Source organism: Chlorocebus sabaeus, chromosome 10 (assembly GCF_047675955.1).
Source record: "Chlorocebus sabaeus isolate Y175 chromosome 10, mChlSab1.0.hap1, whole genome shotgun sequence".
NCBI classification, from domain to species: Eukaryota; Metazoa; Chordata; class Mammalia; order Primates; family Cercopithecidae; genus Chlorocebus; species Chlorocebus sabaeus.
Genome location: NC_132913.1, coordinates 105,445,416 through 105,469,995, shown reverse-complemented (window position 1 = coordinate 105,469,995; position 24,580 = coordinate 105,445,416). Strand labels below are relative to the sequence as shown.

The following is a 24,580-nucleotide window of genomic DNA, read 5'->3' as shown; positions in this document are numbered from 1 at the left end:
CCCTGTCCCACCTCCCCGCCCCCCAGTGGAGTCCCAGAGCTGTAAGTGGAAGGAAGCCATGGAGAAGTTTGCTTCTCTTTAGAGCCTTTCCCCCTAACTCACATCCCATAATGGGGCGAAAATTCTTCACCGCCCCCCACTCACTTGCTGAGCCCAAGAGCTTGAGGAGGAGGCAGTGGTGGGGCTGGGGAGCAGAGAATAGTAGCCCTGAATATTAAGTCTGGAAGAGCTGGACTGGGGGAGAATTCTCAGATTCCATCCCCTTTATTCCTTCTACACCCAGTTTCAGCTTCTACCCACTGCCATCCCTTCCTCCATAGCTCTCCCCTGCTACCAAGACTTCCCCATCCCAGAGAAGGGAGCCATGGCCTGCTCTTCCCCCATTCTTTCTTGGCCCCAGGTTCAAGAAGGTGGGTCCCAGGATGGGGATGCCTGGGGGGCCAGCAGAGAGGCCTGGGGGCCATGTGGTGAAGGTTAAAAGTCTTAAGGCCAGACCTAGGCTGAGGCTCCTGGGAAAAGGGGGATGGGAGAGGGCTGCCTGCTGCAGAAGGGCTGGGGGTCAGAGGAGGAGAGGATCCCTTCCTCAGAGGGGCTCCTGTGGGACTGTCTTGGCTAGGCAAAGGCATGCATGGGGTCAGGAGGGCGAGGAAGTCGTCCCTGGCTGAGGTTACTGTTGGGCTCTGAGAGAGTGATGACTGGTTTGGGGGAGGGGGCTTCAGGACTGTGATCCAGATGTGGCCTTTCCTGTCCCTTTCCTTGTTCTGGCCACTCCTTGGGAGGGCCCTCTTGGCCCAGGCAAGCCCATGCTGGGGTCAGTTGTGGGAACACAAACTTGGGCAGCCAGGTATCCTCTGGGCAAAGAAAGAAAGGGTTGTGGAGGGGCCTGGAATGAGGAGGTTTGGGTGGCATGTTGGGCCAGGGTGCTGGGATGGGTTGGATTAATAGATTGAGAGTGACTGCGGAGGCCTGCACACAGGATGCATTTGTGGTTTACTGGGCTGGTGTTGACATCTGGAAAATGGGAGCCTTGGCCAGGTTCGTCTCTGTGCTGAGGACAGAGGTAGGCAGGAGGGAGATCTGCAGCAAGAAGGAGGGCAGGTAGACGTCCAGGGGTGACACAAGAAGGAGGGCAGGTAGACGTCCAGGGGTGATGAGCTGCTATGAATGGAGAGAGGGCTCTATAGCCCCCTTCAGCTGACTGATATTGGGAAAAGTGCCTCATCCCAGTGAGCCTCTGCTTCCCCATGGGTGAAATGAGGATTTTAGACAAACGGGGTGCAGAGAGGTAGGGATGAGATTTTGTATCCTATTCCCCAGGGCACTGCCTGGCAGGTAGAGTGCTCTATGGGTGTTATACCCTCCCTGAGAGTAGGGGGAAGTCTGGGGACCAAGGCAGCTGTAGGTCTCCTTGAGTGTCTTTATTGTTATTTATTCATTTTTAAAAATTGAGATGGAGTCTTGCTCTGTCGCTCAGGCTGGAGTGCAGTGGCAATATCTTGGCTCACTATAACCTCCACCTCCTGGATTCAAGCAATTCTTTTGCCTCAGCCTCCCGAGTACCTGGGACTACAGGTGTGCGCCACTATGCCCAGCTAATTTTTATATTTTTAGTAGAGATGAGGTTTCATCGTGTTGGCCAGGCTGGTCTCGAACTCCCGACCTCAAGTGATCCACCCGTCTCAGCCTCCCAAAGTGCTGGGATTACAGGCATGAGCCACCATGCCCAGCCTTGAGTGTCTTTGACTAGAAAAGCTTGTGTCCCTCCCCTGCCTCCTTTTCCTCTCCTCTCCTGGTCCCCATTCTTTCTTGGCTGGCTGTGATGCCCATGGCCAGGGTGGGCCAGAGACTGGGGCAGTAGGAACTGGACAGAGGAAGCAGTCCTGGCACCAGACAGGACTAGGCTCAAACCCTATTTCCATCATTTGGTGTGGGCAGGCTTGGTAAAACAGTTCCCTTCATGAGCCTCAGTTTTCTGATCTGTAAAGTGGTGAGAATAATATACTCCTTGTATGACTAGGGTGGGGAAAGAGACAATAGATGTCAAAAGATCAGGTATGTAGGCATACAGTAGGTGCATACAGCAAATGCTGGCCCCTTTCCCATTCCACAGTCTCCTGCCTGGTTCTTGGGATCCTCTGTATCCCAGACCTGGGGGATGGATGCTGGGGGAGGATCTCCCTGGGAAGGGTGTCATGGGACAGGGCTCTACTCCTTGGGCTGTGTCTCCTGACTGCCCAGGGACTCTGACCAGCTACTCTGAGGCCAGGAACTGGCTGGGTCGGTGGCCTCAGGGAGGATCTGTCAGAGATAGGTCTTGTGCCCTAGACTGAGTGCTTGCATCTATTGGTTCACATGTTCCTGTATAGGGAAAGCTGCAACTGTGTCATCTAAGAAGTAATGTATCTGGAGTGCGTAGTTTTAACAAGCCCTAGGAATAAAAATCACTTTATTAGCTGAGGAGCAGAGCTATTTATTATGCATAACTTGATTTTCTCATCAAGTGCGCCCATTTGCTATTACATATTCAAGTATGGTTTATTTAGAAAATAATTGCATGGCTAGCAATTGAGGCTTTTTGATGTTGTGCGGTGGAGTTAGAGGTACAGGCCCTTCCTTCCGGAGGGGCTCGCTCTGTGCTCAGGAACAGGGAAGGGGCTCAGGGTGAGGCTGAAAGAGCCACCAGGCAGGGCCTGGGAGTCAAGTGCAGCTTTGGCCCTGCCCTGAGCAAGCTGAGTGGTCTCAAGCTGGTTACTCGACTTTTCTGGACCTCGCTGAAACTTGGACACTATTCTCTAAGGCCACATCCAGCTGCAGATGATAATGTATTCTGTTTCCTGGAGTTGGTGTCCTGCCCAGTGCTAAGCACACATTTTTGACAGAAGGGTCCTCATGAGCTCTGGATTCCTTGTGCACAATTCCAGCCATGCAGACCCCAATCTGTCGCTTTGGTCCTGAATTCGTTCTGTTCTCTCTAGTTTGGTTGACCTGTAAGGGCCTCCTGACTGTGGGTTTGGGAGGTAGGCTGGGCTGCATGAGAATCGCCAGGGTCTGAAATAAGACTCTCCTTTTGTAAAGTTTTGCAAAGTGATGTGTGAGGCACAAGATTGGGGGGCAGCACTGCCCTTTTTTTCTGCACTGTTGAAAGGAAGTGTAGCATGCTGGCCGAGAGTGCAATGCCTGGGTTGGATCCTGGGTGGGCCTGTCACTTGACAGCTGTGTGACCATAGGCAAGTAGTTTCACATCTCTGTGCTTTAGTTTCCCCACCTACCTAAAGGGTTGTTCGGTTTTGAATGAGCTAATCCACACACGCATTTAGAAAAGTGTCTCTCACATATAAGAGCTCAATAAATGTTAGTGCTTCTTGTAGGATGGCACATTTTCAAGGCTACCCGGCAAGTCAGAGTTGAGACTCCAACCCCATCTGCTGCATCCTCTGCCAGGGTTCTCCATTCTGGGAATGCTTTGGGGCAGGGCATGTGGGGTCTGTGAGAATCAAGCCCTAAGAATGACGCATGAGCCCTAAATCAGTGAAGAGGACTGTGGTGGGCAGCCCAGGGTCAGGGCATGGTGTTGGGGAAGTCGTGTGATGGAGGAAGCATCCCGTCATTTGGCTTTCTAACTACACTCCCCATGCACCTTTCCATCCTTTTCACGGATTATGAGGGAGGGCCTGCTCTCTTCAAGTTGCTTGCACATATTAGGCACATGATTGCAAGCAGGATGGGTGTTACCAAGAGGGAACCTCTGGGGGATGTAAGTGGGACCTAACCTGGACTGGGGGAGGAGGTCTCAGGAAAGACTCCTTGGGAGATGAATTTTAAACTAGATCTACAGGTGAGTCTGGCCAGGCACAGTGGTCATACCTGTGATCCCAGCACTTTGGGAGGCCAAGGAGGGAGGATTGCCTGAGCCTAGAAGTTCAAGATCAGCCCGACCACAGACAGTAAGACCACGTCTGTATGAAAAATAAATAAGCTAGCTAGGCATGGTGGTGTGCGCTGGTAGTCCCAGCTACTTGGAGGCTGATGTGGAAGGATCACTCGAGCCCGGGAGGTCAAGGCTACAGTGAACTATGATTACACCACTGCACTCCAGCCCTGGCAACAGAGCAAGGCCCAGGGCCATGCAGGAAGGGCCCTGGGCAGGTTCCTCACTCCAGCGTAGGGCATCATTGTGAGGATTAAATGAGGAAGTCCATTCCAATCCCTCACTAGGGCACCTGGCCCCACTGATGGGGTCTCAGACTAGCCCCATCTCTGAACCCTTCCATGCCAGGACATGATTTTGTTTCAGTGCAGAAAATGGGCTTGATGCATCAGAAATGTGGGCAACCTGCATTAAGAAGGGCGGGGGGGGGGGGGAGAGAGAGAGAGACACTGATGGAGAGAACTCATCTTGCTCAGGAGAGAGAGAGAGACAGACAGACACTGATGGAGAGAATTCAGCCCGCTCAGGAGAGACAGAGAGAGAGAGAGAGAGAGAAAGAAAGAGAAAGACCCTGATGGAGAGAACTCATCTTGCTCAGGAGACTGAGTCAGGAGTTAAAGGCTCTTGGGCAGTGGCCTGGGAAGTGCTGGGGAAATGTCACTGTCTGCCTTCCTTCTTTCCTTGGCGATTCCCGGTGATTGGAGTCCAGGAGCATCTCAGCCAGAAGATGACAGCACCTGGTCACCTGGTGTCTTGGCTTGTGGCGAGGGTGGCCCCACGTTCTCTCTCTTCTGAGGGCAGGTCCATGGGAATGGGGTGTGATTTCACTACAGAAAACAGAGGCCAGGCAGTAGCTTTACCCATGTGATTCTTCAGACTTGTGCTGGATGCGGAGGACACGGAGCAGAGGTGTGTCTGACACGTCTACCTGGCGGGTAGTCTGACGCACACAGAAAAGACAACACGAATCGCTCACTGCTGCTGAGCGCTCACCATGCGCTAGGCCCCATTCCACCGACTTTACAGCACAATCTCATTTCATCCTCACAACAGCCTATGGGAGGTGACTGTCATTGGTCCATTGAACAGATTAGTAGAGTGAGGTAGAGCAAGTTAAGCTATTTGCCCAGGTAACAAGTGCAGGGGCCGTTAGACTGCAGCAAGTACTGTGGTGAGGCTCAAAGAAAGAGCGACTGGGAAAAGCAGGGGACACCGAGGTAATCATATTCCTCCCCAGAATCTTAGTCTGCACTGATGCGTGAGGAAATGACCAAAATCCAAATCGAGGAGCATTCTGCAAAACATCTGCCCTGAAACCTTTAAAAACATCAGTGTCAGAAAGAAAAATGAGAGGTGGATAACGTGCCTAGGTTAAAGGATGAGAGACTTAGCCACTAAAGGCAGTTCAGGATCCTGATTGCGTCCTGAATCCAAAATGAAAACGAAAACAATGCCCCGGCTCTCATGGACATTCTTGGGGCAGTAGAATGACTGTATTAGACAACGGGATTGTACTGATGCTGAATTTCTGAGTGTGATCATAGGGAAAGGGAACATACGTGTTCATCTTTTCCAAAGCTTTTGCACTTTTCAAACTGAAATGAGGAGACAGCGGGTGAGGAAATGGATTCTGACAGGGATCCAGGGGTATCTGGGAAGACCCCTGATGAGGGGATGAAGTTTGAATCAGGCCCTTGAAGGTGTCTAGAAGCTAGACAAGCAAAGAGGGGAGGAAGGGCATTCTGGCCAGAGGCTCAGAGGTGCAGAGGGGTGGCGGGTGGCTGGGGAGTGTGGAGCAGCCTGGGTGGACACAGGGCAGGGAGTCAGGAAGTGGATCCTGGGGATTGGGACTGGCAGGGTGGGCTGGGTAGGGACCAATACTTCTTCCCCTGCTGGCTCCAGGGAGGGCAGGGTTTATTCCGGACACATGGGAAGACATGGCAACATTTGGGGTGAGTGGAGGTGCCAGACCCTACAGAGCTGTAGTTGTGATCCTAAGAGGCTGTGTAGTGTAGGGGCTATGGGTGGGAGTGACCTGGTGTTGGGGCCCAGGAGGCTGCTGCAACAGCCCTGGGGAGAAGTGCCAAGGCCTCATATAGGGCAGAGGCAGTAGGATTAGAAAGCACAGGATGATGAGTGTTTAGGAGGCAAAATTCACAGGATTTGGCAACTGGTTAGTTGGGGGTGGGGGAGGTGCAGGGAGGAGTTGAGAGTGACTCAGAGCTTTCCACTTGGGGCGACCAACAACATGGTCAGGCCAAGAACATGGCTAGGCATGGGGGTGGGGGACTTGTGTGTGTGTAAAGGTGAAGTGGGGTTGGAGGAAGCTGGAATTTGAGGTGCCCATGGGACTCCCAGAAGCCAGCCTGAAGCCCCACTGGGGATCTGAGCCTTTCTCACACAAACGATGCTGGATGCCCACCAGGCCTCCCAGCCTAAGGGTGAGGGGGGATGGGGCAGTGGATGGCTAGTGGGCTGAGCGAATGTGAGAGGAGTTGACCTCCCAGGTCTGCCCTAGGCCTGTGTGTGGTGATCCCCTTCCCTGGCTTGCAGACTCCAGCCCTCTCCCCACATCATCCAGGGCTTTTTGGCCACAGGAAGGCTTGTGGAAGGTAGCGCTGAGGCAGTTTTGTAGGAGGAGCTCAGGAGCTGGGAACCCCGGGGTCTATCACCCCCTTTCATCACCACCCAACCCTCACTGCTGCTCTGCCCCCACGGGGCAGGGAGGAACCAACAAACAGACTTTCCCACCCCAGGGCCAAGGACTCTCGCCAAGGCTGTCCAAGCCAGATGTGCCACACCCCTCCGGCTGGGCCGCCTGGGCAGGAAGGCTGGGCTGCATGGAGGGAGGGAAGGGAGAGGAAGCCCCGAGGGCCACGAAAGCCCTCTGATGCTGGGCGGGCTGGCCGCAGAGGGGGGGCTAGAGCTCTGGGCTTGGAGGGAGGAGAAGAAGGACTTACAGGCTGGAGCCTTCCCCTTTTCTGTGCCCTGGCTCTTGAGAGAGGTGGGGGTTGGGGGGTGGGGGTGTGGAGAGACCAGGCGGCTCCAAGCTGTGGCTGTGCCTCCTTCTGCCCCTGAGTTTTCCCCAGGTAGGTTCCTTTGGAACCAGCAAAGGAAGGGCCCCGGGGTGTGCTCCGTGAGGCTGTCTGCCACTTGTCAGGAAAAATGACGATCGTTGTCATAACAAGCCATTACCCTTGAACAGCACTTTGCACTTTATGGGGCTTGTTTACATCCTCTGCCTGTACCTGCAGAACAACCCGGGGGGAGGGCTGGATGGGTACCAGGCACCCCGCTTTTCTTCTTAGCCCATATTTTAGCATCTGATTGTTAAGTTCTTTTTTCCCACTGAGTCTCACTATGCCTTCTTGCAGTGCCTGCCCACTGGTTTTGGTTTTGCCTTCTGAACTTCACAGATGACGTCTGGTGCCTACTTACAATGACTCTTCCTTCATATATTTGAGGATAGAAAGCTAACCGACCCTAGATTTTCTCCTCTAGCATCCTGGGAACATCAAACCTATGGGATGACTGTTTTAACAAGATCACCTCAGTGACCCTGTTTTACAGTGGAACTAAGTGGATGCCAGCAGAGCCTGGGGCCCCTTGCCTGGAGGTGGCAGAGCTGGTCCCTCGCTCCCACAGAGTGAGGGACTTCACAGCTTCCACCCTTCACAGCCTCCTCCTTGGAGGAGTGATGTCTCCTCATTCATTCCACTCTCTGAATCATCCGCAAGTCCCGCCCTCATCACTTTCAGTCGCTTCATTCCAAAGGGACTGTTGTGTCATTTCCCCTCTCTCTACACTCAGACTGTCTGGTCCAAACTCCTCATTTTTCATCTGGGGACTGTGAGGCTCAGGAAAGGTCACTGATATTCTCAATGTCACAGAGCCTAGAAGGCAGGTCTCCAGACTCCTCCCCCAGTGCTCGCTCAGCCACAGCCAGGACCCAGTAGGGCTGAGGGGCAGGAGTGTCCCGGAGCATCCCCCGTGGCTGCTTAGAGAGGCCTGAGCGGGGCCAGAGATGGACCTGAAGCCCTGTCCCTGCCCTCCAGGCCCCAGGAGTGAAAGATTTTGTAAACTCAGATTTCTTGGGGCTGCGCTGGCAGAGCAGGCAAACTGGGGCCCCTGGGAGAAGCTGGTCTGGAAGGCTGCACATGCCACTCATGGGGTCATTGGGCTGCCAGGGCTGTCTTCTGGGAGACTCTGCTGCCCTAACTGTGCTTTGGGAAGAAGGCCTATATCCCTAGGCTTTGGGAAAAGGGCTGGATATGGGGCACGGGGAGGGAAGTTTGCCGGGTAAGCGGCAATGGGCTTTGCCTGACTTAGTGGGGTGGGAGAGACAGGCTTGGGGATTGCCAGAGTCGGACCGGGAAAGCTGGCTTTAGGGTTTCCTTTCTGCCTCCCCCAGACAGCACTTAAACTGAATCCCAGGTCCCCCCTCTGCACCTCCCCCCACCCCAGGCCTGGACTGCTGCAGTTGACACTGACCAGGGCCCCCTCCCTGGCATGTTTGTGGCAAAAATCTAAGGGAAGTCCCTCAAGTCCAGGCCTGAGACAGAAACCAGGGGAGGTGAGACAGGTGAATAGAAGGGACCTACCTTCCCCTTCTCGTGGGATGGGGTTCACAGAGTGAGGCCCAGAGCTGGGCAGTACCCTGCCCGACCCTCACCCCAGCCCCAACCGAAGCTCCTAGAACCCAGCTCTCTTGAATATCAGAACCCAGGAGGTGGCTGGCTGGATCTACCCTGCAGAGGCCTCCATGGCCACCAGGGGGCACTGCTGGGCTCCAGCTCCCCACCCTCAGCAGTCCCCACCTCTAGCCTGGGCTTTTGTCTCTGCTCCCCCACCCCTGCTGTCTCTGCTTGTCTCTCTGAATTTCTAACCAACTTCAGAAAGGTTGAAAATACAGTGCAAAGAATATTTCTCCGCTCCAGAACTCGGAGAGTAAGTTGCTGACATGATGTCCCACCACCCTTAAATACCTTTCCTGATTTTTCTACAAGGACTCTCTTACCTGAGCAGCCCCGCTATCAAAATCAGGAAACTGACATGGATACCTTACTACCATTCAATCTAGACCCAGGGAAGTCCCGCCAGTGGTCCCAGTGATGTCCTGTGGGCATCAACAGAACCTGGTTCAGAAGCTGCCATTACTTTTGGTTGTCAAGTCTTTTTGCTGCCTTCAGTCTGGAAAGCTCCTCACCCTTTCCTTGATTTTCATGACCTTGTCACTTTGGGAGATTCCAGGACGTTTAATGTGTAGGCCGTCCCTTAGTTTGGGTTGGCCTGATGTTTCCTCGTGATTAGATTCAGGTTGAGGCTTTCTGGCAGGGATATCGCAGAAGTGGCGTCTGTTCTCAGTGCACCCATGCTCCGAGCTTGGCTCCATCATCCCATTACCATTGGAATGATGCTAAGTTTGATCACTTGATTAAAGTGGAGGAAGCCAGGAAAAGTTACTTTCTTCCTCTTTGTAATTTCTAAGTATGATGTGGGGAGGTGCTTGGAGATGATGTAAATATCTTGTGCCTTATCAAACTTTGTTTATTCAGTTACAGTCATGAGTCACTTAACAATGGGGATACATTCTGAGAAATGTGTTGTTGGGGGATTTTGTCATTGTGCAAACATAGAGAGTACTTTTATATATCCAGATGGTACAGCCTACTGCACACCTATGCTACTGTACGGTATAACCTGTAGCTCCTGGGCTAAAACCCTGCACAGCATGTCACTGTACTGAACCCTGTAAGCTGGGAACTGTATATCTAAACATATCTAAATGTAGAAAAGGGACAGTAAAAATACAGTATTATAAGTTTATGGGACCACTGTTGTTATGTGGCGATGACTGAATTTCTGATTGTCAGCATACACACGTATAAGCCATTCCTATCGTCAAGTATTTTGATGCTCTGATCTTCCTGGATTTGGCCTTTGGGAGCTCCCATGTCCTTCTGTCTCTCTTTGAGCCTCTGACCCCCTTGTTAGTTTCTGCGTGTCTCTGTCTCATCTCTCTCATTCTCTCTGTCTGCCTTTATCTTGGTCTTTCTTTCTTCTCTGTCTCTCTGTTGCTCCTCTCTCTCTGTCCTGTCTGCTTCCCGCACCCCTCTCTCTCCCTTGTCCTTTTCTCTTTCCCTCTGCCCCTCTATGCCTTTGCCTCTTTGCCTCTCTGGCTTTCTGCCTCTGACTCAGTCTCATTTTGTCTGTTTTTCTCTCTGTGTTTCTATGACTTAGTCTCTGTCACCCAGGACTCACCTCTGCAGTGTCTTCAGATAGGAGTCCTAGACACGTGGGCTTGTGTGTAGGACACCGTCATTATACCTGCTCTGGACTCACAGTCCTCCTCCCCAGCCTCTATTTCAGACCCAGGGGGCTCTGGGGCAGGTGCAAGGAGGGGAACAGGAACAAGTGGACTTTCCTCCCACATGCTCCGCACACTGCACGGCTGGGATCGTGTCTCTGTGTGTGCGCACATGTGTGTGGAGGGGTATCAGAGAGGTCTGTGCCTGGGAGAGGGGAGAGAGGGAGCTGCTGGTGTCTGTGTCTTGCTCCCTTCTGCTACAGCTGGGAAGGGAATCAGGTTAGACCCCAGGGTGAGTGCCTGGAGCAGGGGATGCTTTCCCTGAGGAGTCCTCCAAATAGGGGCACCCATCCCCCACCGTGGGGCCTGCAAGCTGGGCAGTGTCTGTGCAGGGCTCTGCATCTTAGAGCATGTTCCCATATGTGATTTCAAAGGACAGACTGTCAGAGCTCCAGGGGTGTGGTGCCATCCAGAGAGAGAAACTGTGGTAGTGGTGGAGGGGCGACTGACCCAGGGCTTTATGGTAAGTCAGGCTGAGAGGAAGGTTTGGGCCACCAGCCTGCCTCTCATGCATGAGGTGGTGTCATTTAAAAAGGATAGCCACATCTCTGTGTTTTCATAATGCAAAGAATTGAAAATAAAAATAAAGATGGAAGAAGCCTTCTGGGCTGGGGCAGGGGATGGTGGAGAGGGTGGAATGGGGAGAGAATGAGGGGAAATGGCATTGTGGGGTCATGGGTTAGAGAAGCGAAGGCCTATCAGCAGTAGAGCAGACAAGTAAACCTGCTGCATCTACACAATGGGACGGCGCACGGCAGGGACAAAGGAGGAGCTGCGCTGGATGCAGCCACCTAAAGGGACCTCAGACTCATGGTGTGTGAAGGAAGCCAAACGCAAGACTATGCACTGGATAATTTCATCTTGAGGAAGTTTAAAAATCTGGCACCGTGACTCTTTGGTGATGGAAGCCACAATAGTATTAACCTTGGGGAGAGGAATGGGCGAGGCCATGAGGGAATCTTCAGGGAGGTGGCTCTGTGGGGTGTATGTGTGGAACGTATTGAGCGATACATTTAAAATGAGCGCAGTCTGCTGTGTGTGAGCCATGCCTTCGTAATAAATGAAAAAAAGCCAAGGTAGGAAGCCATGTGGGGGCTGCAGGTCCCGGAAGCTGAGCTCTCCAGCTGCTGTCTGGACTCAGGCCACGGGCCCCACCTGAGTCTGGGATGAATGTCCTGCCACCCCACACCTTTCTCTGTCCCTGGGACCTCCTCCCTCCTCTGGACCCTGAGGGGCTCTTGCCATCCTTTTCCCAGTCTCTGCCTACCTCTCCCCCAGGTTCCTCTACTCCTTCCCCAGGACCCCAGCCTTCTACCCAGGGCTGACTCTGTGCCTCTCCTCCCACAGCCAGAGGATCTGGAGGCCCCCAAGACACACCACTTCAAGGTGAAGACCTTCAAGAAGGTGAAGCCCTGTGGGATCTGCCGCCAGGTCATCACCCAGGAAGGCTGCACCTGCAAAGGTGAGCAGCTGCCTGGGCTGTGGGGGATGGGAGCACCCATCAGGGGAACGAGATGACTGGGCCTGGGCCAGGCTGGGACTCTGCTGTGCACACATCCTTGGGGTCCCAACCTGATGCCTTGTTCTTGTCTGGTGGAGGATGCTGAGCTCACTGGATGACAAGCATGTGGGTGGGTGTGGTGGGCATGGCAGGTGGAGGGTGGCGTGGAAATGGAATGCTTGTATGAGGATGAATGGCATGAAGAAACTATATGGGTGTCATGTGAGTGGCATGAAGAAGGTATATGAGTGGCATGTGAGTGGCATGTGGAAGATGCATGATTAGTATGTGGTGGCATGGGGAGGTTGTGTTGAGGGTGTGTGGATGGCGTGTGGAAGGTGTGTGGATGATGTATGCTGAGGGTGTGTGGCTGGTATGTGGATGGCGTGTGGATGATGTATGCTGAGGGTGTGTGGCTGGTGTGTGGATGGTGTGTGCTGAGGGTGTGTGGCTGGTGTGTGGATGGCGTGTGGATGATGTATGCTGAGGATGTGTGGCTGGTGTGTGGATGGTGTGTGCTGAGGGTGTGTGGCTGGTGTGTGGATGGCGTGTGGATGATGTATGCTGAGGGTGTGTGACTGGTGTGTGGATGATGTATGCTGAGGGTGTGTGGCTGGTGTGTGGATGGTGTGTGCTGAGGGTGTGTGGCTGGTGTGTGGATGGCGTGTGGATGATGTATGCTGAGGGTGTGTGGCTGGTGTGTGGATGGTGTGTGCTGAGGGTGTGTGGCTGGTGTGTGGATGGTATATGCTGAGGGTGTGTGGCTGGTGTGTGGATGGCGTGTGGATGATGTGTGCTGAGGGTGTGTGGCTGGTGTGTGGATGGTATATGCTGAGGGTGTGTGGCTGGTGTGTGGATGGCGTGTGGATGATGTGTGCTGAGGGTGTGTGGCTGGTGTGTGGATGGTATATGCTGAGGGTGTGTGGCTGGTGTGTGGATGGCATGAGGATGATGTGTGCTGAGGGTGTGTGGCTGGTGTGTGGATGGCATGAGGATGATGTGTGCTGAGGGTGTGTGGCTGGTGTGTGGATGGCATGAGGATGATGTGTGCTGAGGGTGTGTGGTTGGTGTGTGGATAACTTGTGGTCTGTATGTAGAAGCTGTGTGGAGGGTTTGTGGCAGGTGCATTGAGGTCATGTGACTGACGTGTTTTGAGGCGTGTGGATGGGATGTGGTTGGTGTGTGGAAGTCGTGTGGGTGGCATGTGCTTGGCACTGGGAGTTCTGCAAAGAAAGGATGCCCCAGCCCTCTCCTGTGGCAGCTCAGAGGTGACTTTAAGAGGCCCTGAGTCAGACTCAGTGGAGGACTTGCTGTCTGCCAGGCTTTTCAATCACTATTTTCATGAGCTCCTGGAATGGCCTGGGGCTTGGCTGTCATTATTGCCTGAAAAGTTGGGTCTTGCCCCAGATCACACAGTGAAATCAGCAGGATCTCCCTGCACCCAATATCAGTGGCTGACACCTTCACTCACCCCGTTGCCCCATCTGATGCCTCCCTCTCCTTCACCCCCACATCCCACCAATTGCAGGGCCTCCCAAGGACAGCTGGAGTCCCCGAGCTTCTTGGCATCATCCCCTCCCAATTCCACTGTCGTCATTTCTCATGTGGGCGACTGATTCACCTTTGCCTTCTCCTGTCTCCTAACTTATTCTCAGCAACCCACCCTCCACACCAGCTTCCAGTGGGACTTAAAAACATAAATCCAGTTATGTCAGCTCCTGGCTCAAAGCCTTTGGGGCTCCCTCACAATCCCCAAGACAGAGCACAGACTTCTTTCCGCAGCTGCCAGGCCTGGTGGGCTCAGCCTTTGCCCAGCTCTCTACCTCATGTTCTTCTGCTCCTGACTCCATGTTAAACCACTGGCGCCTCACATGACCTCTCACTATGTTGGGCATGCCAGGCAGGCCGTGCCCTTTTTGCCGGGAGCCTTTGCGCATGCAGCTTTCTCTCCCTGGCCCCTCTCTCTAGACCCCCTCTCCACGTCAAAGTCCCAGCAGGCTGGAAGGCTGGGCCTCAGAGCCCGCTGACCAATCTCTAAAGCACTTACTACAAACCAAACACTCACAGGCATGACCTCATCTGATGTTCACACCCCCCAGAAGGTGCTGGTGTCATCCCCGTTTTACAAAGAAGGAAACCGAGGCTGAGAGTGGTCACATGGCTTGCCAAGGCACCCCGGAGCGCCCAGAGTGAGATTTTCAGATGTGTGCTCTCAGCGGGAGGCAAAGTGGCCAACTGGGACTTTTGCAATACCAAAATCAGCCACGTGGTGTCACCCTCCTCCCAAGAGGTCTGGCTGGGACTTGCTGGCAGTTTAGGGCTGGAGCCAGGGCAGAAGTCACAGAAGTGCTAGGGGTGAAGTTTTGCATTTTGTTTGCAAAACAGCCCCCCACCCTGCCCTGCAAGGATGCATAAATTAGCCTCTGGCCCTTCCCCATGGTTTCTTCCTTCCCTAGTGTCTTCCTGTCACCTCAGGGACTCCCAATATGGTGATACGAGGCCCCCTGGGGGTGGGGGCAGAAGGAAGTCCTGCCAGCATTCACTGTGTGACCTTGGGCATGTCTCTGGCTGCAGTCTCTGGTGGCCCTCACATTCCATGGCTCTAGATTCCCCAGCTGACCTGGGCTGAGGGCTTGGGTTGAGGAGAAGATTTGACCTCATGTGAACAGCACCGCTTGCTCCTAGGGTGAGCAAGACATGTCCCTGGTTTCACCTAATCTCAGCCTGGCCCTGCTGGTGTGAACTGGAGGGGAGGGTGGGTGGCCAGACTGGTTTGGCAGCTCTGGCTGGGCTCTGGAGGGTGGGGAGTTTGGTGGGAAGAAAGCCAGGGCTATGCTGTAGCAGGACCAGCAGGTGTCAGGACTGGGCCATGGAAGGTGCAGGGGCCAGGCCCAGATAGGGAGACGGGAAGCAGGCTCCTGGTTCTATAGGTCACATGTGCAGCCTCAGCAAGGGGACTGCGATCACCAGGCCTGGGAGGAGGCCAAGGCTACTGGGTTCACTGTTGGGAGATGCAGGAGTGAAGCTACTGTCTGTGTTTTGGAGTCAGGAGCTCATGATGGCATGAGGTGGATAGGTCCCCTCGTCCATCCATTTATCCACCCATCCAGGGCTACCGGATGTGGTTGTACGGGTTTTTCCCTGTCTGAGGGGGCACGTGTGGACCAAACTCCAGCTCATGTCTGTTCACTGAGCCTGACTCAATGGGTTTGTTCTGCTCTGCTCTCAGCCTTCAAGTCTTGGCTACAACATGGCAACTCTCTTGATGAGTGGCTCAGGGTGATAGGTGGGGTGGGGTGCATGGAATGTCAAGGCCCTGGATTCCCAGTCTCCATGGGACTTGCAACATTGAAGAAACTTCTGCTGGAGGCAGGGCGCAGTGAGGAAGCTCTTTCAGATCTGGAGACAGTGGGGCGTTTGGCCTGTCTCCCTCTGGTTGCCTGGACCTATAGCTTGGGCTCCTCTTCCATTTCCCTCCCTCTTGCATTTCCCATTTGATGTAATATGGCCGAAGGAAGTGGGAAAGAGAGGAAAGGAACCTGGGGTCTGGTCCTGGTTCTGGAAGACTCAAATATGAATAAGGCAGATAAGAAACTAAGGTGGTGGACCTGCAGGCGTCATAGATGTACAGGCAAAGGGGTTCCGCTGGACCTGTGAACCCCTGCGGACTCCTGCATATGAACCCTGTCCTGGGTCTCTGGGGGGCTGCTGTGAGGAGCATTGAGGTTCTGTGTGCCTGTAAGATAGGTCCTTGTGCTAGGGATAAAGGCTCCGTGTGAAAGATGCAGAGACAGATGAGACAACGGCAGGAGAACAGGTGCAGGGGCGTTGTTAGTGGCCCGGGCTCTATTTCTGGCCCTGCTTCTCACAGCCTCTGTGATCTTGGATAAGTCAATTAATAGCTCAGGCCTCAGTTTTCTCATCTATGATTAAGGGAGCTGGACTAAGAATACCTGCTGAGGCCCTGACAGTGGGAGGGCCTGGAAAACTCCCTGGTTGGAGTCTGCAGAGGTAGGGTAGCTCCCTCTACGCAGGCTGCTGCTCACCTCCTCCGCGCTCCATGCAGCCATCTGGCAATCATGAACTGAGCCGTCCTCTGGGTCAGATGCTTTGCCGGGTCCTGGTGCTGACAGCCAGCCCCTTACCTGGGAAGACAGACACAGTCAGACAATCATGGAGCATGGTGCCAAAGCTGACACAGGTGTGTGTGTGTGTGTGTGTGTGTGTGTGTCTGTGTGTGTGGAGGGCCGTCTCTGACTCAGTAGAGACGTTCTTGTCAGGCTTCAGCAGGGAAGGCATGTGCAGATTGGGTCTTGAGGGATGTGTAGGAGTTCCTCAGTCCAAATAGTCGGCTTCCCACAGGTCCCTAGGGAAGTGCTCTATGGGAGTCCATTTGTACTTGGGGCCCCAGGGGGAGGCTGTGTGGACTCAGAGCTTTGCTCAGGGGCTCTACCTCCCACCAGGCCGAAACCCACAGGAAGAGACCAGGATGGTGGCTCAGCAGCCTGAGGGCTGCCATCAGGGCCTGATCTGGGCCCAGACTTGGATAACTTCCATTCTCAGTGCTTCTGGTGAGCCTGGAAGGGGTGACAGTCACCTGTAGTTTCCTTAGGGCAGGATGCACCTGGAAAGATGATCCATCCTTTAACGGGACAAGCCTATGCAGAAGTCGGCACCCACTGGATTTGGGGAAACCTTGTTTCTAGGAACTCTTTCTCCCTGTTACTTCACTGGGGAACCCAGCTTCCGCCCTGTGTCTGAGGGCCTCCTTGGAACCACCAGAGGTAGCCTGGTAGGGTGGGAAGACCCTGGGTGTCTAGCCCTGGCTTGCTATTAATACCACCTGGCTGTGTGACCTCAGGTGAGATGTTTAACCTCTCTGGGTCTGGCTTTCTCTTTTCTCTAAATGAGGAGGTGAGACTAGATTAGAGGCTCTAAACTGTGTTCTGAAGGAGCTGTAAGGTTTTTGGAGGAGCTTTAGGGGCCAAAGAGGGTAAGAAAGAGATGAATCCAAGGGAGTCTTAAGGGGTCAGGGCTCTGGGACCCCTGCCCACCTCAGAGAAGTGACCTACAGTCAGAGAAGCTCTGGTTTTAGGAGTTAAATCCGTAAGGAGGCAGGATCCTGTAGTGATCCCGCCCTTGACTTAGATAACCTGATTCAAATCCCCGCTCTGAGCCTTAGTAGTGAGAACTTGGGCTGATTGCTCACCCCTCTCAGCTTCAGTTTCTTTAACTTTAAGATGGGACAAAGGTTGGGCGTGGTGGATCACGCCTGTAATCCCAGCACTTTGGGAGGCTGAGGGGGGCGGATCACCTGAGGTTGGGAATTCGAGACCAGCTTGACCAACATGAAGAAACTCCATCTCTACTAAAAAAAAAATACCAAATTAGCTGGGCATGGTGGCACGTGCCTGTAATCCCAGCTGCTTGGGAGGCTGAGGCAGGAGAATCACTTGAACCTGTGAGGTGGAGGTTGTGGTGAGCCAAGATTGCGCCACTGCATTCCAGCCTGGGCAACAAGAGTGAAACTACGTCTCAAGAAAAAAAAAATAAAAAAAAAAAAAGTGACAAACAGCAGTACCTCCCTCATCAGGTTACTACGGGATTAAGTGAGATTATATATGTTGGACTCCAAACAGCCTGATATATAGCAAGCATTCAGTGAATCTTTATTTTTCTTTTTTTCTTTTTTTTTCTCTGTCGCCCAGGCTGGAGTGCAGTGGCACGATCTCAGCTCACTGCAAGCTCCGCCTCCCGGGTTCAAACAATTCTCCTGCCTCAGCCTCCTGAGTAGCTGGGACTACAGGCACCAGCCACCACGCCCGGCTAATTTTTGGTAGTTTTAATAGAGACGGGGTTTCGCCGTGTTAGCCAGGATGGTCTCGATCTCCTGACCTTGTGATTCGCCTGCCTCGGCCTCCCAAAATGCTGGGAGTACAGGCGTGAGCCACCGCGCCCGGCTGCATTCAGTGAATCTTAACTAGAGTCATTGTGATTCCACATAGCCATCTGCTTGAGGAATTTGGCTGTAAAAATAAAAGATAAAAGTCTGAACACTACTGGATGGGATAGTCTAGAACAGGGTGTCCAGTCTTTTGGCTTCCCTGCGGCCCATTGGGAAAAGAATTGTCTTGGGTCACACGTAAAGTACACTAACACTAACCATAGCTGATGAGCTAAAACACACACACACACACACACGCAAAAAAAAAATCTCATAATGGGGCCAGGTGCGGTGGCTCACACCTGTAATCCCAGCACTTTGGGAGGCCAAGGTGGGTGGATCATGAGATCAGGACTTCGAGACTAGCCTTGCCAACATGGTGAAACCCCTTCTCTACTTAGAGATACAAAAAACTTAGCCAGGTATGGTGGCGAGCACCTGTAATCCCAGCTACTTGGGAGGCTGAGGCAGGAGAATTGCTTGAACCCGGGAGGTGGAGGTTGCAGTGAGCTGAGATCACGCCAGTGCACTCCAGCCTGGGTGACAGAGCAAGACTCTATCTTGGTGGGGGGAAAAAGAAGGAGGCCGAGGTGGGAGGATCACTTGAGCCCAGGAGTTCGATACCAGCCTGGGCAACATAGCAGGACCCCATCTTTACACAAAATAAAAAAATAAAATAGCTGGGTGTGGTGGTGCACACCTGTAGTCCCAGCTATTCCAGAGGCTGAGGTGGGAGGACCACTTGAGCCTGGGGAGGTCGAGGCTACAGTGAGCTGTGAGCACACCACTGTACTCCAGCCTGGGTGACAGATCGAGACCCTGTCTCAGAAAGAAAGACTAAAAAGAAGAAAGAAAGAGTTGGGTGCATATAAGAAACCATCTTATATGCCCCCCTGCCTTGCAAAAAAAAAAAAATCTCATAATATTTTAGGAAAGTTTACGAATTTGTGTTGGGCCACATTCAAAGCCATCCTGAGCCACATGTGGCCTGCAGGCTGCAGGCTGGACAAGCTTGATCTGGAAGGTTTCTTCCCGTTCTTTCTTCAGAGCCACACCATGTCCCCTGACCATCCCCTGAGACACCTTGTCTCAGTCAGGGTTCTCTGCAGAAACAGAACCAACAGGATGTGTGTAGAAAAAAAGATAGAGATTTATTTAAGGAATTGTCTCACGTGATTGTGGAGCTGTGGCAGGTTCAAAATCTGCAAGGTAGGTTGGCAGGCGGGGTACCCCTTCCTATTGTAGTTCGAGTCCAGAGCCGTGTGCTGGCAGAATTCCTTCTTGCTTGAGGAGGTCGGTCTTATTTATTAAGGCCTTCAACTGATTGGATGAGGCTCACTCAAATTATGGAGGGTCATGTGCTTTACTGAAAGTTTGCTGATTTAAATGTGAATCTCATCTAAGAAATAAAAACCAACCAACTTGCTCAGAAACATCCAGAACAATGTTTCACCAAATATCTAAGTACCATGGCCTATATAAGTTGACTCATTAAATTAGCTACCCCACGCCTCCAGCCCAGGCCGTGGAGATGAACCAGCAGGGCAGGCTGAGTGACCGGTGAGCAGGCAGGTGGCCAGGCCTGTGGCTCTGTGCCGGCCAGGGAAGGAGCTGAAACTGGACCAGGCATGCGAGTGGTTATCGCCGGGGTCAGGTGCACACTGAGGCTATGTGCTCATTTTCCGACCCAAGTCCAGGAGGAAAAGGCCATTTAGATCCCAACAATGTTGGCTTCCTGTGTTCCTGAGAGGCAGGAAGCAACCCCAGGACAGAGTACCGGCAGCCCAGCTGGGGCGGGAGCTGGGGTCAAGGACTGGGGGTGCAGTTCTTCACCCCGGCAGAGTAATCTAAGGGTCCCTTTCCACTAAGGGGCTTTCTGCTTCCTTTCAGGCCACCACTGGGCCCTGCTGTGCAGGGGCAGTGCTGACATTGTGGCAGAGATGGGGCTCCTGGGGCTCCATGGAGCTCTGGTTGGACAGGGTCACTGGTTCAGGAGGGTGCATGGGTGAGTTTGTAATTTCGGGGCCTTCTGTAGGAGCTGGGAGGTCATGATCTGCTCAGGTGGGGCCCATCCTGACATGTGTCTCTGTGGAGGATTCAGGAGAGGAGAAGGCTGGGGTTTTCCTGCTTTTGTTCCTCCCTACGTGTCCCCATCCTTCTGATGAGAAATAGTACCTGTGGAGTGAGCATCCCTGTCACTCACAGACTGGTCCCTGTCACTCATAAACTGGCTGTCTCCCCAGCAGTATCTGATGTTCCCAGGGTTGGAAACTGGGTTTTTCCCTTTCTCTGTTGAAGGGAGGAAGGGGTAGGTGGGGGGTGTCTTAGTTGGGCTGTTACAGAATACATTAGCCTCTTAAGAGTTACTTTCTGGAACACAATGACTAATTACTTGGTAGGGTAAGGGAAGTGAGGAAGGAGTTAAAGCGAGGGTTTGCAGGCACCAAGGGGCAAGGTAGGACCCAGAAGATGGCCTCTGGCCTTGGTTCCCAGCATCTGCTACCTTTGGCTCTTGCATTCTGATGGGTCTTGTGTTCTGATATCAGTGATCCAGTACTGCATAAAAAATCACCCATAAACTTAGTGGTTTAAAATAAATACAGACTGGGTACCATAGTTCACTCCTGTAATCCTAACACTTTTGGAAGCCTAGGCAGGAGGATTGCTCGAGCTCAGGCGTTCGAGACCAGCCTGGACAAATGGCAAAACCCCCTCTCTACAAAAAATGCAAGAATTAGCAGGGCATGGTGGCACATGCCTATAGTCCTAGCTGCTTAGGAGGCTGAAGTGGGAGGATCACTTGAGTCTGGTAGATGGAGCTTGCAGTGAACTGAGATTGTGCCACTGCACTCTAGCCTGGGTGACAGAGCAGTGCAAGACCATGTCTTAAAAAAAAAAAAAAAAAGAAAAAAAGAAAAAAGAAAAAAATCAAAATTATTATTCCACATGTTTTCCACGGCTCAGGAATTCATGAGTGACTTGGCTGGGTGGGTGGTTCTGGCTCAGAGTGTCTTATAAAGGTGCAGTCAAGATGCCACTGGGGCCGTATTCATCTGAAGGCCTGACTGGGGCTGGAGGATCCAGTTACCACATGGCTCACTTAATGTTGTCAAGCTGGGGCTGGCTATTGGCAGGAGGCCTCAGCCCCTCACCACATGGCTCTCTCCATAGGGCTGCTTGAGTGTTCTCATGACATGGTCACTGGCCCAGAGCAAATGATCCAACAGACCAAGGCTGAAGTCGAAGTGTCTTTTATGGAAAAGCCTCAGAAGTCACACACTGTCATTTCTATAATATCTGACTGATTATATAAATCAGCCCTATTTAGTGTGGAGGGGACTCCAGAAGGGTATGAGTAGCAGAGGCAAGAAATATTGGCAGCTACCTGCGAGGCTGGTTGCCACAGTTTCCCTTTTTGTAACCCATCTGAATATTTCATCGATCTGAAAGTGAGAGGCCAGCAGACTGGCAGGCTCAAACTTGAGATTACAGCAAGAGGGATGCAAGTTAGAGAGGAGGACATACTGTCCGTTAGGAGATGTGAGATAGGTGGACAGGCATGCATAGGGGGCTTCCCTGGAGGAAACTCAGCAAGCGGGCCTCCTTGGTGTTGGAGGCAGATGCTTCTGCAGGTGTCAATATCCATTCATGGGGGCTTGGCCAAGCCTGCCCTGCTTGGCATCTGCCACTTGCTTTCAGTTTGCTAAGCTTTTGTCTTCTGGGCTGGGAGCTGGAGTGGGGGTGGTCTTCCCTCGTTCTCCTCTGTAGAGCTGCCAAGGACAAGCTTTCTGCATTCCAGTGTGCAGGAAGCACTCAGCATAGCGTATTGCAATTACCTGATGATTTCTCCGTTTGCTTCCTCACTTGGGGGCATTTGCTGAGTGTGTGCCCACTGTGTGACAGGCAGGGCTGCCCTGTACAGTCATGCAGGCCATGTGCTGCCAAGGGTGCCTACCCGAGACAGCACAGGAGTCAGCCCACCCTTTGCCTACCAAGCCATGCATCTTGGCACAGGGCCGATCTGCCTGGAGAAAGGGCACCTTCTCACCATTTCCACAAAGACACTGTGCATGAACCCAGCTGTGTGTCCCCGGGGCTGGTCTGCCCAGAGGGTGGGCCTCCTTCTAGTTTGCACAAAGATGCTGTATGGTCTCGTGGGCCTGAAGCAGACACTGTTCTAGCTGCTGGGGCTACGGTACGAAGGAGAAAGGCATGCTCCCTGCCCTCCCGAGTGTAGTGTGGGGAGATAGACTAGAGAGAAGTTACCCAGGGCAACTTTAGAAAATAACCAGGGTGCTGAAAAAGAATAATTGGAAAGCTACTCTAATTTGCGTGGTCAGGGGAGGCCTCCTTGAGGAGATGACTTTGGGTGGATTCCTGAAGGATAAGAGGGATTCGGTCCAGGGAACGATGGGGTGCTGGGGTGAGGGGGAGTGTTCCAGGCAGCTGACACAGCAAGTGCCAAGGCCCTGAGGCACTCTGGGAACTGTCAGAGTGTGGAGCATGCTGGAGGGAGGTGGAGTCCGGCCCCTATTGTGTCCCTCATGTCTAGACTGGGTGGATACTTAGAAACTCCTTTTTGGTTGGACATGAGACGTTGAGGTGGCGGTCTACAGCTCAGGAATGATCTGAGAGTGGGGGGGACATGACTAAATGGAGGTGCGTGTAAACCTCAGGAGAGATCTTTCAGACAGGTCCAACTCAGCAAACATTAATTAAGCCTCGCCTGTGTACCAGGCTCCTCCTTCCTTCCCTCCCTCCCTTTGTTTCCTTCCTTCCTTCCTTCCTTCCTTCCTCCCTCCCTCCCTCCCTCCCTCCCTTCCTTCCTTCCTTCCTTCCTTCCTTCCTTCCTTCCTTCCTTCCTTCCTTCCTTCCTCCCTCCCTCCCTCCCTCCCTCCCTCTCTCCTTCTCCTTCTCCTTCTCCTTCTCCTTCTCCTTCTCCTTCTCTCTCTCTCTCTCTCTCTCTCTGTGTGTGTGTGTGTGTGTGTGTGTAGGAGAGAGAGAGAGGCAGGTCCCCCAGAAAGGAGCATACATTGTCAGACCCACAAAGGGGAAGTTTCCTCTATTTGGATGGGGTGGGGCAGGAGAGGCTGCTGGTGTCCAAAAGGGAGCACCTTTGCGAAGGGAGGGAGTTGCTACCCGGGCTGGTGGGGGTGCTGAGGGAGAGGGAGAAGCAGAAAGGTCAGAGGGATGGTAACGCTTGTGTGGCTGAGCGGGGAGTATGTCCTGCTGTGGCCAGGGTGGAGATGTCCCTGAGCTGGGTTGGGTGGCTGGTGGGGTCAGGAAAGCTTTGCTCAGCACCGGTGAGTCACAGGCCTGGGCTGGGCCAGGACTAGGTTCTGAGAGAAGATCCCATGTTAGGGACAGTGGCCAAGGTCCCTTTCCAGGCACCACCCAGTGTGCCTCCCAGCTTCTCCCTCTTCCCCATTCCCAGCCCCTTCTGCCTCAGACAAACCAGAAGAAGCCTAGTGTGGGGAACCCCGGAGCCTCTTTGGGCTGCTCTTGGTCCTCGTCTGTGCCTCAACCTCCCTTTCTGCCCTCTGCTGAGAATCAGGCTGGTTCAAAGCTGGAAGGGGGTGGGGTGCAGTTGATCTAGGAGAAGGAGGTGGAAGGCTGTGGTCCTGGGCTGTGGCTGTGAGGATTTGGAGTCAGGGCACTCCCCTACCTCGCCCTCCCCATTTCTCTAACCAGAGTTCCTAACCCCCCAGCCTTAGCAGGTCCTGGGCAGCCAACAAGACCCAAAGCAGTGCAGAACCCAGGAGACCCCTCACCCACCCATGAGATCTGCAGGGAGGTCACCAAATCCCTTGGTGGAGTCCCAGAGCCCTGGAGGGTGGGGCAGCAGGGCTGGGGACATTCCAGGCTTTGGGAACCTTATAGGAAATTTGATTCCAGCTTCTGGTAATAGGAAGAAGAGCAAGTCCTGTGTGTGTGTGTGTGTGTGTGTGTATGTGCATGTGTTTCAAGTCATGCACATGAAGTTTATGTGAGCATCTGTTCACATGTCTGTATTCACAAATCTGTGTCAGGCTGCATCTAAGGGTGTCCCACAAAATTGTGTGTGTTGGTGCCCTGGGTCAGGGGTCTTCTTGGATGAATCTGTGTGTGACGCTGTGTGTGTGTGCACGGATGTATGTATGGATGGGTGGGAGTGGTTCTGGGTGAGTGTGTGTGTGTGGGTGTAATGTGTATAGGCGTGGACCCTCCCCTGGATTCTGAATTGGGTCTGTGTGTCTGCCTCTGGGTCAGAGTAAGTGTGATTGTGGTTTGCGATGTCGTCTGCTTGCCTGGTGTGTGTGTAAGGCGAGAAGGCCCCCCTTATTCCTTGGTGGGGCTGGCGTGGGGCCCGGGTCCGGGCTACCTCTGCCCCTGGCAGGGGTCCAGTGGGGGACTCCCCCTTGCTCCCCCCACCTTCCCGCACCCGGAGAGGCTCTGGCGCTGGGAGCCCCCTGCCTCCCCGGCCGCGGGTCCGCAGTCCCGGGCGCTCCCGCCCCGCAGGCCCGGCAGCCGCTCCCCTCCGTCCCCTCCCTCTCTCCCTCTCTCCCTCTCTCCTTCCCTCCGTCCCTCCTTCCCTCCTTCCCTCCCGAGCGCGGATTGCGGGCTGGGGTGGGAGGAGATTTCGCGGAGTTTCCATTTCATACCTCGCGGCTAAAACTTTCTTTCTGTGTCTCGCCCTCTTGCAGTCTGCAGCTTCTCCTGTCATCGGAAATGCCAGGCCAAGGTAAGGGGCCGCGGGCTGGCGGGCCCGGGAGGACTTGGGACAGGCCTGGCTCGGGGTCCCAGACTGGAGCGGGGGCGCCGGCGGGGTGGGGGCGGTGCCCGGGGCGTCCCTCCTCCTCT

At 53.6% G+C, this 24,580-nt stretch overlaps 1 protein-coding gene and 1 long non-coding RNA gene across 5 annotated transcripts in view; one reads left to right on the top strand and one right to left on the bottom strand.

The window, feature by feature from the left end:
* Positions 1–24,580, top strand: part of TNS1 (tensin 1) — a 205,141-nt gene that overhangs the window by 387 nt on the left and 180,174 nt on the right. For all 3 annotated transcript variants that reach the window (XM_073020067.1, XM_073020066.1, XM_073020063.1), the window contains 2 exons: positions 11,643–11,757; positions 24,424–24,461. In XM_073020067.1, the coding sequence (XP_072876168.1) occupies positions 11,643–11,757; positions 24,424–24,461 (153 nt within the window). Of the gene's footprint in view, positions 1–11,642; positions 11,758–24,423; positions 24,462–24,580 lie in introns of those variants that run through there.
* On the bottom strand, positions 30–24,481 carry LOC103217846 (uncharacterized). 2 transcript variants are annotated; one of them, XR_012094317.1, is made up of 3 exons: positions 24,382–24,481; positions 15,843–15,941; positions 30–4,868 (listed from the first exon to the last, which is right to left on the bottom strand). It is a non-coding gene; the product is annotated as an uncharacterized lncRNA (long non-coding RNA). The 2 variants fall into 2 exon arrangements; XR_491292.3 differs by having other exon boundaries at positions 30–4,755.